Source organism: Anguilla anguilla, chromosome 19 (assembly GCF_013347855.1).
Source record: "Anguilla anguilla isolate fAngAng1 chromosome 19, fAngAng1.pri, whole genome shotgun sequence".
Lineage (NCBI taxonomy): Eukaryota > Metazoa > Chordata > Actinopteri > Anguilliformes > Anguillidae > Anguilla > Anguilla anguilla.
The window spans coordinates 6610082-6623645 of NC_049219.1; the positions used below are offsets into that span (position 1 = coordinate 6610082).

The 13564-nt window shown below is 44.7% G+C and overlaps 1 protein-coding gene across 1 annotated transcript in view; it reads right to left on the reverse strand.

Moving 5' to 3' along the window:
- Positions 1-10496: 10496 nt before the first annotated feature.
- The window catches only part of LOC118219222 (cadherin EGF LAG seven-pass G-type receptor 1-like), a 62404-nt gene continuing 59336 nt past the window's right edge, over positions 10497-13564 (reverse strand). The window contains exons 33-36 of the mRNA XM_035402224.1: positions 13135-13278; positions 12604-12864; positions 11766-12024; positions 10497-11223 (exon numbers count right to left, since the gene is read on the reverse strand). Coding sequence (XP_035258115.1) covers positions 11199-11223; positions 11766-12024; positions 12604-12864; positions 13135-13278 — 689 coding nt within the window. The 3' untranslated portion in view covers positions 10497-11198. The remainder of the gene's footprint in view (positions 11224-11765; positions 12025-12603; positions 12865-13134; positions 13279-13564) is intronic.

A 13564-nucleotide genomic window follows, 5' to 3' on the forward strand; every position in this document is an offset into this window, starting at 1 on the left:
TCCAACAGCCCCTCCCCTCTCACTTTTACAGGGTTGCACATGCCTGCCCCCATGCTATCGGTGCCCCACGTGCCCACCAATGCACTACGATCCCATGATGCATCACGTCGAGTCATCACTCGGGCCAGAGGAAACACAGCAGGGCAGCTGGTCTTTCTCAAACGGCGCCCCATGTCCATGGAGTAATCTGTTAGCTCAAGACAGGGAATCAGCTAAAGTATCAGATTTCAAATCAAGACTCGAAATCAATATATGTAAAATACACGTTTGAAGTAACATCTTTTTAAACTGCGGTAGCCTCTAAACTGACATTCTGATTTCAACTGGGCTCGCGTATTTTGGCTTGAGTCTGGTAAGTGCCGGAATCACGGAGGGACACGACATACCAGGGGTTTGGCTCCCTCTGCTGGAAATAAAGCGCCTCTACAGCAGGGCAGTACGCTGCAGCTCATTAAAGCATAGAAAACGACAAGCAGCACTTCAATCGCGAACGGCGCTTGGCATGCGAGAACTGTGGCGAAGAGACGGGGCGGACACTCTTAACTGTGAATAATGGAACATTTGGGGAAAAAAAGTGTAGCAGAAAATATATTACACTTTGGCTGGAAGTAAGACTTAGGGCTAGGTTCCCAGACAAGGATCTGTTACTAAATCAAAACTAAAAGAAAAATTCAATGAAGATCTGTAATGAAAAATTAGTCCTGGACTAGACTTAATCCATGTCTGCGCGTAATTCAGTGAAGAACTCTCGGGAACGTACACGCGTTACTTAAACGCCATCGGAATCATTCAAAATCAAATATCAAGTCTGATTTTATTATATAACTATTACACAATTTAAAGTAAACAGAAACATTCCCAATTGCATTTTTATAATATACAGCCCATTTATAACATAACTTCGGAAAACGCAATATTATAATTAACCGAGTCTGGATGTACACAGACGGAGGCTATGCAGGCAATTATAATAATCAAGCAACTAAATGAATTTATAATTTAGTTGCTTGATTATCATAATGTTTTTTTTTTTTTGTTTCTATATTTGTTTTAAACATTGCACATACAAATGCTCACACGCACACGGGCATGTGTCCATGCACTCACATACACAAATACACAGAGCGTGCAAAAATCCACTCGGAAACATACACACAAACACAGGCTCTCTCTCTTTCTCTCTCTCACACACACACAAATCATAACACAATTTAAAGATAAAAAACCATTCCTGATTAGACATTTAGCGTATATAGCCAAATTTATATTATATACAGCATAATTTCGGTAACAGCAATATTAGAATTAAAGGGACTGGATGTACACGTACCTAGGCAACACAGTTATAAAAATCAAGCAACTCAAATAATTAAAGACTATATTAGTTAGTATATTTGTTTTAAACATTGTACATACAAGAGCAAGAAAGCAAGTGAGGACTGGGAACTCAGCAAAACATCAGCAGCGTGAATGAGCATAGTTCATTAATACAATCGTGTAGATCACCTGTGCAATTTAAGTAGGCCAATAATTACAAGACAAATTGAGCTGCTTTACACGACTCAATAGTATAAACGTCACTTTCGTTTTCCGATCCGTGCCATCAAGCGCGCGTTATCTTCCGCCTTCGCGCGCAGGGTATTAGTCTTAGCGATGTTGAAGAGAATATTCATCAGTGTGGTGGGAACGTCAAGCGAGAGGGTGAACTTGCTCCAACGGTCACTCTTCGCGCTGTTCTGGTACACCTTACCGCGTTGCTGCGTCCGGATGTGGTACTTGTTGCTGAAAAACATCCTTTTCTGTCGGGACTCCACCGAGGACATGATGTCTCCGGGGAGGAAGAAGGCGGCCCGTTCGTCCGGTAGCAATTCGCTGTTTTGCTCGCTATTTTGGGTGCCCGAGAGAACAGCATTCTTGACCAAGGTCGATTCACTGGTATACAGTCTGCAGCAGAGACTGGAAATTTGCGCACACAGGACGGCGGAAAAGACAAGGCATCTAGAACATGACGTCATACTGTCCTGGGTGCGTTGGCTAAAAAGAGAGAGAACCACACAAATGCTGAACAATTCCGAAACCTTAATGACAGCGAAATCTGATTAGGCATTTTCTTTTTTTTGTCTGTTATAAATAATACAAAGAATGCCTCCATAAAATAAATTAATCCAGATTAAAGTAAATTAACACGCAAGTTTAAATGTATTAGACGGCTTAATTCTGAGATTTTTTCTGCGGCATCAGATGTAAATTTGGTGCATTAATCAGAAAAATAATCAGGCTATCACAATGAAGTTGATTTGGCAAACCAATACAATTAGAACGAATGCGTTTAAGTCCTAAGCACTTTTGCCTCTTATTAGTTTATTAGTGAGTTTATGCATTTTAAACAACTTCTGTCCTTCGACGGTTGAGTTTATACAACAGTTTTAGGCAATAACTAAAACGCAATTGCAAGCTATATATTTACTTAAATGGCAAGCTATATATTTACTTAAATGGCAAAGACTGTTAGCAGAAACGACGGCAAACTGCTGTCGGAACAATGTCAACAAAAGACCTCCGTTATATCCACGCGCTCACGAGAAGGGGACTGGTTTGGGGATCTGTAACTACGTTGCTTGTCTACAGAAATTGTAAACGCACAGCAACTGAAACTGAGAGCCGCGTTTTGAAAAATGTAATACTCTGCACAAAACTTATGCCCGAACCCCTTCATATAATCTGGAACACGGACGGCAGTACATCGGTTTAAAAGTTGTTATACTTGTTTGAATTTACTCACTGCATAATTCCTACGCCAAGAAAAAAACATGCACTGTAAATGGACCAAGGGATTCAAGTACCAAAAACAATCGATCAGTTCGTAGAGAAAAATAATGGATGTTAAATTTGCTTTCATGAAGCGATCTATACAATTTTGCACACTTTCCAAAAGGTAAAGCCAACTGCATTGGTTGCACGTGCCCATGTTGTACCAAAGCGTATTTTAAAAAGGATAGGTGTGAGGCAATATTATGAAATTTGTCTTATAACATAAGGATAAAACAACTGTTTGTTAAATCGTGAAGGCTTGCCGATCGAAAAACATTTTTTAAAACGAAAAAAAGAAAACTTACCCACTTCCAAAGTTACTTTTGGTAGTATAAAAAGAAACGACAAAGTTCTTTTCGTCCCTTCACTGGGAGAAGTTCGTCCAGACCGTCTTTTTTATCACTTGCCCTCTTGTATATAACCCCTCCGACCACGATAATAGCTATTCAACTGAAAATATATCCATTTAGACTGCTCTCCAGAAGCAGCATTAGTCAGCACCTAGTTACGTCACATTTTGTCATTCTTGTTTTTGTGATGAGACCGAAATTGGTTGGCCAGAGGCTATTTGTAACAGTTTGCCCGACGTAGTTCTTTGCGCTTTCTTTCAGACATTTGGGAAAGAGAGTTGTCTTGCGGAATTAAGCACCATGGACAGCTCCCAGGACGATGCGCTATCCAGCCGGAGACAAAAAGGAAACTCGCCATTAGACGAGCAACATTAGGTCTGTTCAACCTCTTTCAATCGATACTGCAACGTTTGCATACTTAAGTAAGCATGCTTAATGATCTTCTCAGGTGAAAGTTTAGGTTATTGACCCACCTGCCTTAAGTTTCAGAATAATACGATGTAAGCTAAAATTGAATGCTTTCATAATCGACGTTTGTTGAATTGTAATATTCCATCTGAATCAACGAAACGGAAGCCTGAATCCTCTCCAATAACATACATTGCTGTGGAATGGGAGGACCTACATTTATACAGCAAGGGGGGAAAAATTCCAGCAGAGCAGTCACAGCCCCCAAACTGTGTCTTGTCACTTAAGTGCTTCATTTCAGGAAGTGATTTGGCTAAAGGGTCCCCACACCTTGTTTGCAAGGCCTAAAATGGATGCATATACACATGTGCGTGCTGGGGTTGTAACATCAAGCCATGCCGCCATTTCAATGCACCAGATGACAGTCTGGGGTCAGGGGTCAGAGGTCAAATCAGCTGAAAGAGAGCTTTACCAGAGCTTACAGAGAGCAGCAGCAACGTACAGATCCTCACAACAAGTATTCAACCCACGAACCATCCAACGATTGACCTTACTTGCCATTAATGCTTCAGAGTCAAAAGGGACTCATTCACCAATTGAGAATGTTCTAATGCAAAGTGGCAATTGGTTAAACTTAGGTTGACAGGGTAGGTCCAACAGATTGGCTGCGTGATTTTGATGTTACTGGTGTGTTAAAGCTCTCAGCTATTCTGCTCATAACTGCAACACCTCTCCCCAGAACATGCCATTCTGTGTTAAAGCCGCCCTACTAGGGCTGATAAGGTTCAGGTAGGGCTGGTGACAGCACTAGGGCGGGGCTTAGTGACAGCACTAGGGCGGGGCCTGTGACAGCACTAGGGCGGGGCTTAGTGACAGCACTAGGGCGGGGCCTGGTGACAGCACTAGGGCGGGGCCAAGTGACAGCTTTAGGGCGGGGCTTAGTGACAGCACTAGGGCGGGGCTTAGTGACAGCACTAGGGCAGGGCCTGTGACAGCACTAGGGCGGGGCCAGGTGACAGCACTAGGGCGGGGCCTAGTGACAGCACTAGGGCGGGGCCTAGTGACAGCACTAGGGCGGGGCCTGGTGACAGCACTAGGGCGGGGCCTGGTGACAGCACTAGGGCGGGGCCTGGTGACAGCACTAGGGCGGGGCCTGGTGACAGCACTAGGGCGGGGCCTGGTGACAGCACTAGGGCGGGGCCTGGTGACAGCACTAGGGCGGGGCCAGGTGACAGCTTTAGGGCGGGGCCTGGTGACAGCTTTAGGGCGGGGCCTGGTGCCAGCACTAGGGCGGGGCCGAGTGACAGCACTAGGGCGGGGCCAGATGACAGCACTAGGGCGGGGCCAGGTGACAGCACTAGGGCGGGGCCGGGTGACAGCACTAGGGCGGGGCCGAGTGACAGCTTTAGGGCGGGGCTTGGTGACAGCTTTAGGGCGGGGCTTGGTGACAGCACTAGGGCGGGGCCAGGTGACAGCACTAGGGCAGGGCTGCATGGTAAGGCACAGTGCTTTGCAGTAGCACAGTAGCAACACTCAAACTCTATCTGAGGTACAGGTAGCAGGTCTGGCATTCTGTCCCACAGCCTCATGGGTAAACGCATAAAAAACAAGACGGCCCGCGCCATGGCAACCGCGGAGGTGGGGGAAAAAATAATTTCGACAAAATGAGAGTTCAATTTTCAAAGCGGTCACCCCTGCAGAAATAAAGCGTTTTGTTAGTTCAAACACAGGTCCGAAAAATGATTACTCAGAACGAATTTCATTCGCGGGCGGACAGACAAAAAAAAAAAAAAGCCGAAACAGAAGCGGGACGACTGTTTGCTCAAAAGAAAGCGCTTTATCACATCTCTTGTTCTCCCTCCCTGCGAATTAAATTGACACATGACGTCCTCGGCCAGGAAATCGGTTACGTAAAGCTGTGTCCTGTTGCCGCATTCAAAATACGCCTGTCTTTAAATCGAATGCCCTTCGGTGAGGACACGACAAAACAAGCATTCGAATTGCGTCCATTGATGGTGAATTAACGCGAATCTCCCGTCACGGCATTGGTCAGAGTTGACTGCAGTCCCCCCACTCACTATATATACAGGCCAGGGTAGTGATGCGTTTTGACAGGGTAGGACGCCACTTTATTTACAACACAGAGCGCTAACTCCCCCACCCCAAATGCATTCGTGTTTCCTAATTGAAGAAATATTTTTCCGCCGTTCTGAATAATGCAGTATGACAGCTGTGAAAACAAGCGTACGGGGCTGTTCATTCAATCGCATCTGTTCCAAAGTTATTTTACTTCCTTGCACATTTTATCACTTTTAAGCCTGGCTTTTGTGCCAACTCAGGACTGAGACTATGTTTACTATTCACAAGTGAAATTCATCTTCATTTTGGAACAAAACTCTGACAATGTGAGAAGATTGTGAACACACTTCCCTTACCAACAAGTACACGAGAACATAACTGAACAGCCTTGAAAACATCTGTCATTCGCTCTGTCAAAACAATCCTGATTCCCATTAACAAGTCAAAACAAGTTTTTGCAAACTTTTTTTTTTTACACTGTGATAATTCTGTCATTCTTAATTTCTCCTCCTAATGAGGGCTATGTTTAGGAATGATTACGACGCCTTCCCTGTCCTAATTACCCAACATGCAGTGCACTCCGCTGTAATTAAGCTCAACACTGTTTCAGCAGCCTTGTTGTCTTGTACAATATGTGAAATGCTCACGTATTTAGAAGATCTTGTGGCTAAATGCTGCCCACTCAGTTTCCAAAAGGACATCAGACTGAGGTTTATTCAGTTCCATCTGTCAGTCCCATTATCATTTATGAACGCAAGCACAGAATCGCTTCAAAGCTCAGTCTTGCTAAATAATTTGAATGTCTATACCCAAGCCATACATGTTCTGTTCGGCAAACCAGAACACTTATTCTTGCAGAGACCTTAGTGAAACAGTAGTTCTTTCATTCATGAAAGTGTGTCTGTGCGTGTGTGTGTCTGGGGGAGGGGGCAGGGGGAAGGGGGGTAATATTCTGTGTTATGATCGTTTACAAAGGATGCATAAAATAAATTCAACAGTACCTCAGATCTCCAGTTGAGCTCTTCAAAACAGTGACAGGACTGATATTTACTGGGCACCAGTAATATCCCTGTATAAAACAAAAGGAAAATGAATAATATGCACCTGTTATTTCATAGATACAGCAAGTGAGTACAGAAACATGACGCCCATATTAAAGACAAATGGCAGCAAAAGATCGGGGAATATTTTCCAGACAGTTCTCTGTACCCGTGTTCTCGGTGCTTCTGCGACAGACAAACGAGGTGAGTCAGCGGTTCGCAACCCCACACCTGGTTCCTCTCCAAATTCAACTTATTTTACCACAGCGGAGAATTTGCCTGTTGCTACTTCCTCTGCTTTTAAACTCTCAGAGAAACATGTTAGTTTCAGGCATCGACAATTTCCGCATTAGGACCTCACTGGTTTCATCTGTCGGTCTATAATTTAATCAATTACATATGTAAACTCTAAATCAATTAATTTTCATACATCTAATTATAGAAAATGAAAGCAGCAGATAAACAGGTGTTCTTTTAAAAGTACTGGGCTGTGAAAATGGGACACAGATTCTTCATGGCGTACACAACGTGACCTTAGAAGGGTTAAGAAAATCTGTCAAAACATATTTAAGAACAATTACCAGCTCCGCACAATTCAGTTATGGTTAGAACAAAAATACCTTGCAAGGATATTTCTGCAACCAGCATAAAGTTGAATTTAAACGCCAATTTCCCACAAGCTCCTTTGGTTGTCCAATTTCACTTAAAATGATAACACCTTTTATTTGTTTAAAAAGAGTTAGCTTTTAGGTAGCGGTGTGTCATGTGAATTTCGCGCTACTTACTTACTTCTTGCAATTTAGAACAGGACATTTGGCGTGCAAACAATAAGAAAACAAAATAAATCGGCTAGTAATTGGAGCGAGGCGGTCTCATACTTAAAAGTACGAGGGGAAATTGTCTATTCCCTGGACACGCTCTCCTCTTTCAACCCGGCCCTCATTGGCGAAAAGTTAGCTTTAGTTTAGATATTGGATATTCCACATACATTCTAAAATTCCACACGCTTTCCAAAGGGATGCCAAGTGACCGTCAAGTGCAATGTGCATCAATTTCCCGTGAATTTCACAACAAACATTTGTCAATAATGTCCCCATCCATATGACGAACATTTTGGAAAACAATTCTGTTGCTTTCATACGTTTTTCTTGGCGCAAGTTTAAAATTGTTTTCCATCCATGTGATTACAGATCTAAAACGAGCTGCATTATTAATCTCATACCTACCAGACTATATGCTACAGAAACACAGTTTAAAAAAAAGTTTTGTAGATTTAATTATTTTCAGTGTCATATCATTTTCAATAGCTTATCCTCAATATAGCATGCAGAGGTAAAACCAAGTGCACCATAAACTGAAACATAAGTCATAATACGAGTCTTAGTCATAATTGTTTTTTTGGATTTCGTTTTTTTCTTTTTGTTTGCCATATCCAATTTTAAATAGCCTCCCATCCAGATTATTAGCAAATCTAAACCCAAGATCATTTAAAGCTCGTGCCTTCTTTGCCACGGTGTAGGAATTTGTTTTTGGACAAAGGGTCCTGTTTTTTTTATTTGAAATTACGTAATTTTTAATGGCCTTACATCCATATGACAAACAGATCTAAAATTAAGTGCATTATAATATGCGGGCCTTCTCGGTCATGCTAATGAATTCCTTTTTGGAATAATATTTTAAGTGTTTTAAATGAGTATCTAATTTTAATAGCTTGAGTGCATTATGCCTAGATCATACGTACTGTACTCTTTGTCACTTTTTTATTTTTTAAAGAAACTTCCTTTTTTAATAGCTTCCCATCCGTATGACATGTAAATCTAAAACCAAATGTGTTATCAAGTGCATGCCTTCTAGATCATGCTGAAATAATTAGTATTTTTTAAACTGAATTGATTTTTAATGTTTTACAGCAACTAATTATTAATAATTCCCATCCAAATAAAATTCAGATCTAAAGCCAAGTGTGTTACAGAATTCATGCTTAGTAGATAATGATGATATTTTTAAAAACTAATTTTACTAACTAATCCATGTTATATACAGATCTAAATCCAAGTGGATTGTAATGCTCACACCTGGATTATCCTATTCGAATCGTTTTTGGAAAAAATGTGCTGTGGATTTTTTGTGACTTTTATACAGACTGCTTTTCAATAGATTCCCATCCACACGTTATCCACATCTTAAACCAAGCGCATTAAAAATGCACATCACTCTAAAAAATTACTTACCTTCACCCAATTATTCCAATTCCCCTGTATTGCAGCCCAGATGAGGCTACCTAAATCATTAAAAATACCAATCTGTTTTTAAAAAAAAAAGTATAATTTCATTTCAATTTTACAGTTTCAATTGCTTGTTTTCCAGTGTCTCAGAGCAACACAAATAAATACATAAATGTTACAAAATGATTCCAGTGTCTACGATCGTACAAAAAAAATGCAAAGTATCGAGAGAACACGAGAAGAGGAAGAACAAAACGAGGAATTGTGGGTAATGACACACAGGGACACGACGGACTACATTCATGTTCACCCCCTCCCTCCCCCCCCATCTGAAAAGGGGGGGGGGGGGGGGAGAAGGGCGACCCTTCGCCTCGTGACAGTTGCTGCCTTACGAAGGACTTCTGGACCCCACAACCCATTCCAACGGACTTCACATAAAGAGGACTGCTCATTTAAGTCCACCTGGAGACACACGAACAGAGTGCTAATGAGATAGCCCAAATAACCGAGACAGAGGAAAGCTTCTCTCGTGTTCCAGTGCAGTTGCCACCGATAAAGAATACTTGAAATGAGACAGCAGTCTTTAGGCTCCCCAGGTTCTTAGCAGCCCTGGCTCAAATACGCATTTGTTTTGGATTCAAATATTTTTTCTGTGCTCTGTTGATCTTGCCTGGCTTAACTGAGCCTATCAATACAACCCAGAAGGTGGAGTTTGCACTTTTTAAAAGTATTTCATTGGTTCCAATACACCAGGGCAAGATCGGTAAAGCGTAGAAAAGTATTTGAATCCAAAACAAAATACGTATTTTGACCCGGGGTCTGGTTCTTAGTTACGTGACTGAACATCTGACCAAATAAGGAGCTGAAGCATTCACGTGGCAGGGACACACCGCTGTCTCTGTTTGGCCAGCGCTACCGGCTCCTGTTCTGCAGAGCACGGTGATCGCGGCCGAGCCGTCGCCGCGGCGACAAGGCGATTGATAATCGGCTCGAGGGCAACGGGTGGGCGGGGGGTGACGAGGCTGACGTCTCGCCAGGGACGGGATCGAGCGGGCGTTCAGGGTGGCAGGACGGGTCTGGCGGAATCGCGCCACGTTGCCCGACAGGTGGGCACGCCGAAAGATTTTGTGGTCGTCTCGGTGGTTTTTCTTTCTTTCTTGCCTCACGACGAATGCCATTTTTAGACTGGACAAGTCGATGCCGAGGAACAAATGTGCAAACTAAACAAACACCTAAGAGCAGCCTCCTATTAACCCAACAGGTGACGGTCCAGCGAGGGCACACAACGTAACCCTAAGAACACTTACCGCAAGATACAAATAATAAACGTTTCTCTCCGTCCTTTCAAACGGAATACAAAAATATACCGTCATAAAAGTATCTACACATTTTTACACGGGGGGTCCACTGTTGCTTTTGGGACTGTTTGGGTTCTGTAGGCACAGGGGGGGGGGCTCTTTCCTTCTGGGGGAGGGAGCCCCCTTAGGATAGTTTGCCCTGCAGAAATCCGGCAGTCCCAGTTCGCCTAGGGTGTGTCCATGACCCCTGTTCCGGTGGCTCCTATGGGACCACGGGTGGGGGGGGGGGGGGGGGGGGGGGGGGGGGGGGCACGTCCCATCCTGGCGTCGCCGTGACGTCTGGCTCTGTCCGTCACGCTTGGCACCAAACTGGGGTGAGCAACAGCGAAACGGCGCCGCCTGGTCACTGAGTCGTGTATTTGACGTTTAACATCTACTTCCTGGGTCTTCAGAGATGGAACACGGACTCTGTTGTTGTCACCTTCCACTCATACACCAAAGAGGAACCCCTCCAATCAAACAGTATATTGGCAATAGGAAACAAACCAAGCCAGTGGTAATGGAACACTATTTGATGGAACACTATTTGGTTATCCAAGGTCCCTAATTATATAAAGGCAGCATAACCAGAAGTTATTGACCAATTACAGTTGCCGTTGCTCTGTTTATCATTACCAACATGCTCTATGATTGGTGGTGATTGGCTCCTCTTGGGTTTCTGTACAAAAAAGTGATTATGCCAGTGTTCCGTCCCTCTTTCATCATCCCAGGCTTCAGTCTGAAGGTCACAGTTGCATGCTGGGAGATGCAGTTTCCACCTCCGCCCGCAGTTTGGCACAGGTCTATCACATTCCCTTATAATCTGGCAGGCGCAAGTCCGCCATTAATACTGGTCTCCATGGGAGCTGAAGGGGTGTGGCCTGCAGTGTCTGCAGGGGGCGGGGCACCCCGCGTGCCCGGTCTCCTCGAAACTCCTCTCCTGCACGGTCAGATTGAAGTCTCATTACTGCCGCTGAGTGGAGGGAGGGAGGAAGGGAGAGAGAGAGAGAGAGAGAGAAGAGATGTGCTTCAGCATTCATGCACTCTGCAACCAATCATCTTTGCAATTTAAAAACCATCGTATGTACATGTACATGTGCAGGTGCAGGTACTTATGTTTGCCTCAATTTCCCATAGTTCACTGTAAGGCCAAAGTCGATGATGTCAATGAGATTTTACTGAAGTATCGATGGACACTGCATTATGCAAATAATGGTTTTACAAAGCTTGAGGGAGTCGTAAAAAAATGTAAAGATTATGAAAATGACTCAAACAATATTTGATATATATTAATACTATGCGGGAAAAGAGTGTTTTAAAGCTTTTTGAAAAGTCAGATTGGCCGAAATGTCATTTTTTAAATAAGTCTGAATTTTCTTACGGGCAAGTTTCATACTTTTCTTCTTTACTTACCTGTATCTATCACTGCCAGAATAACAATGGGCAAATTCCCAATTTAGCACAAACAAAATACTTAGCGTGGCGGCCATTTTGCGAGGTCGCGTGACCACTCACTCTGAGTCGGAGGCGTGGCCTCCGTTGACGACCCCGCCCTGGAGCGCCACGACGACCCCGTTGGGCTGCTCTCGGGGGGGCTTGATCAGGACGCCGTTGGTGCCGTTGCTGGGGCGGGGCCCCTCGCCGGACCCCGCCGACGGCGTCCGGGACGCGACGGCGGGGGGGTTGTAGTCCGACAGCTTCTCCCGGAGGCGGTTCTTCATGTTCTTCATGTCCGAAAGAGGCGGAGGGTAGGCGATCTTGTTTTTCAGGATTCCTGAGAGGGCAAAACAAAAGCAAAATTTAAAAAAAATAAATACGAGTGCCAACCGGAAAACTCACTCACTCACTCACTCGCTCGACCACCTCTACCATCAGACTCTGATTAAAACAGTGACTTAAAAACGGTTTAATTTATACGCATTGAGTGCCCTCAGTGCATTGCAGCATATTAGCCAGAGTATAATGGGTTTGAATAAAGATATTATAGACCAACCAGATGGTCAGCCCCTATGTTGCTTCTTACAGTACACTCTCATAACGAGCTTCTTGTGCTTCTGGACATCTACTGAAATGTGTATTGTTGTGGTTGTTTAGGCATCAATCAAAGGCTGACAGAATTTTGACCATCTGAGTCTGTCTATAATTATATCTGTAAAGAAGCCTACAAGTTTTTAGGAAGCATATTTCTGTTTCAGAAATGCAACGTGTATGGATTGTGACGAAATGACAAAGACAAAATTGGATTTTTACGAGCTGAAAACCTCTGCTTGGCAACGACAAACGGAGGCCATCTGTGGTATAAAGCCAAAGCCTCAACCCGTACAGGTGTCTGCTCCTCCCCTCTCTCTCTCACCCTTCCTGTGCTCCGGCTTGAGTTTGCTGTTGGGCTGGGCTGTGGGCGCCCCCTGCTGGTCGGGGGGCTCCGCGGGCGGCTCCTTGTCCGGCGGGGGCGGGTCTCCGTCGTCGTTCAGCTTGCCCTCCGGGTGGAGCTCCACCCTCACTTTGGTCTCCACCCTCAGCTCGTCCGGCACGCCCACGCCCACGCCCTCGCTGTCGCTGCACGTGGTCGTGGCCACCGGCCAGTAAGGCTTCACGTGATTGGACACGGAGTCCACTGGGATCACGCGGACGGGAAATAATAGCCAATCAGTGCTTTAATGTACGATCTGTCCTTGGGACCATTATTGTTGATATTGCTACTGCTACGGCAACTACAATTATTTTTCAATAGATACCATCCGAGGTCCCAGTATTTAAATCAATGTTTGTCCTTAACTTTGATGAGGAGTAAATGCAGCCTTTTTCTACAGTTAGTTTTAGTCATGGCTAGAGCTTTGCCAAACTGTGAAGAAACACTATTTCGGGGTGTGATTTTTTGGGGTACCTCGTGGGGTGCTGTGCAGGGGCTCCCGCTCGTTGTTCCACTTGGGTTCGGGGCCCGCCCCGTCGTCCTCGTCGTCGGAGGAGCGCGAGGAGGCGTAGGAGCCGCTCCGCTCCTCCCCCGAGACCTCGCTGTCCGAATCGGAGCCTGAGGAGGAGGAGGAGACGCACGTCTGACCTTCGACCCCTACGGTCACCCCCGGTGGGTGGTTGCAGTGCTACCGGGACTACCTGCCTCGGTTTTGTACAAGGACCAGCACCCCCCAGCTAAAAAAAAAAAAATCAGGCTGGCTGACCTTGTTGGTGGAGTCCTGTGGGGGTGGCATGTGATTGGCTGCAGTGTATTAGACTGTATTGGCCGTTAAAAGCTTCTCAGTTTAACCAGGCGCGCACCGTTAGCCTGCGCTAACGACACAGCGGACCTCAGAAAGAGA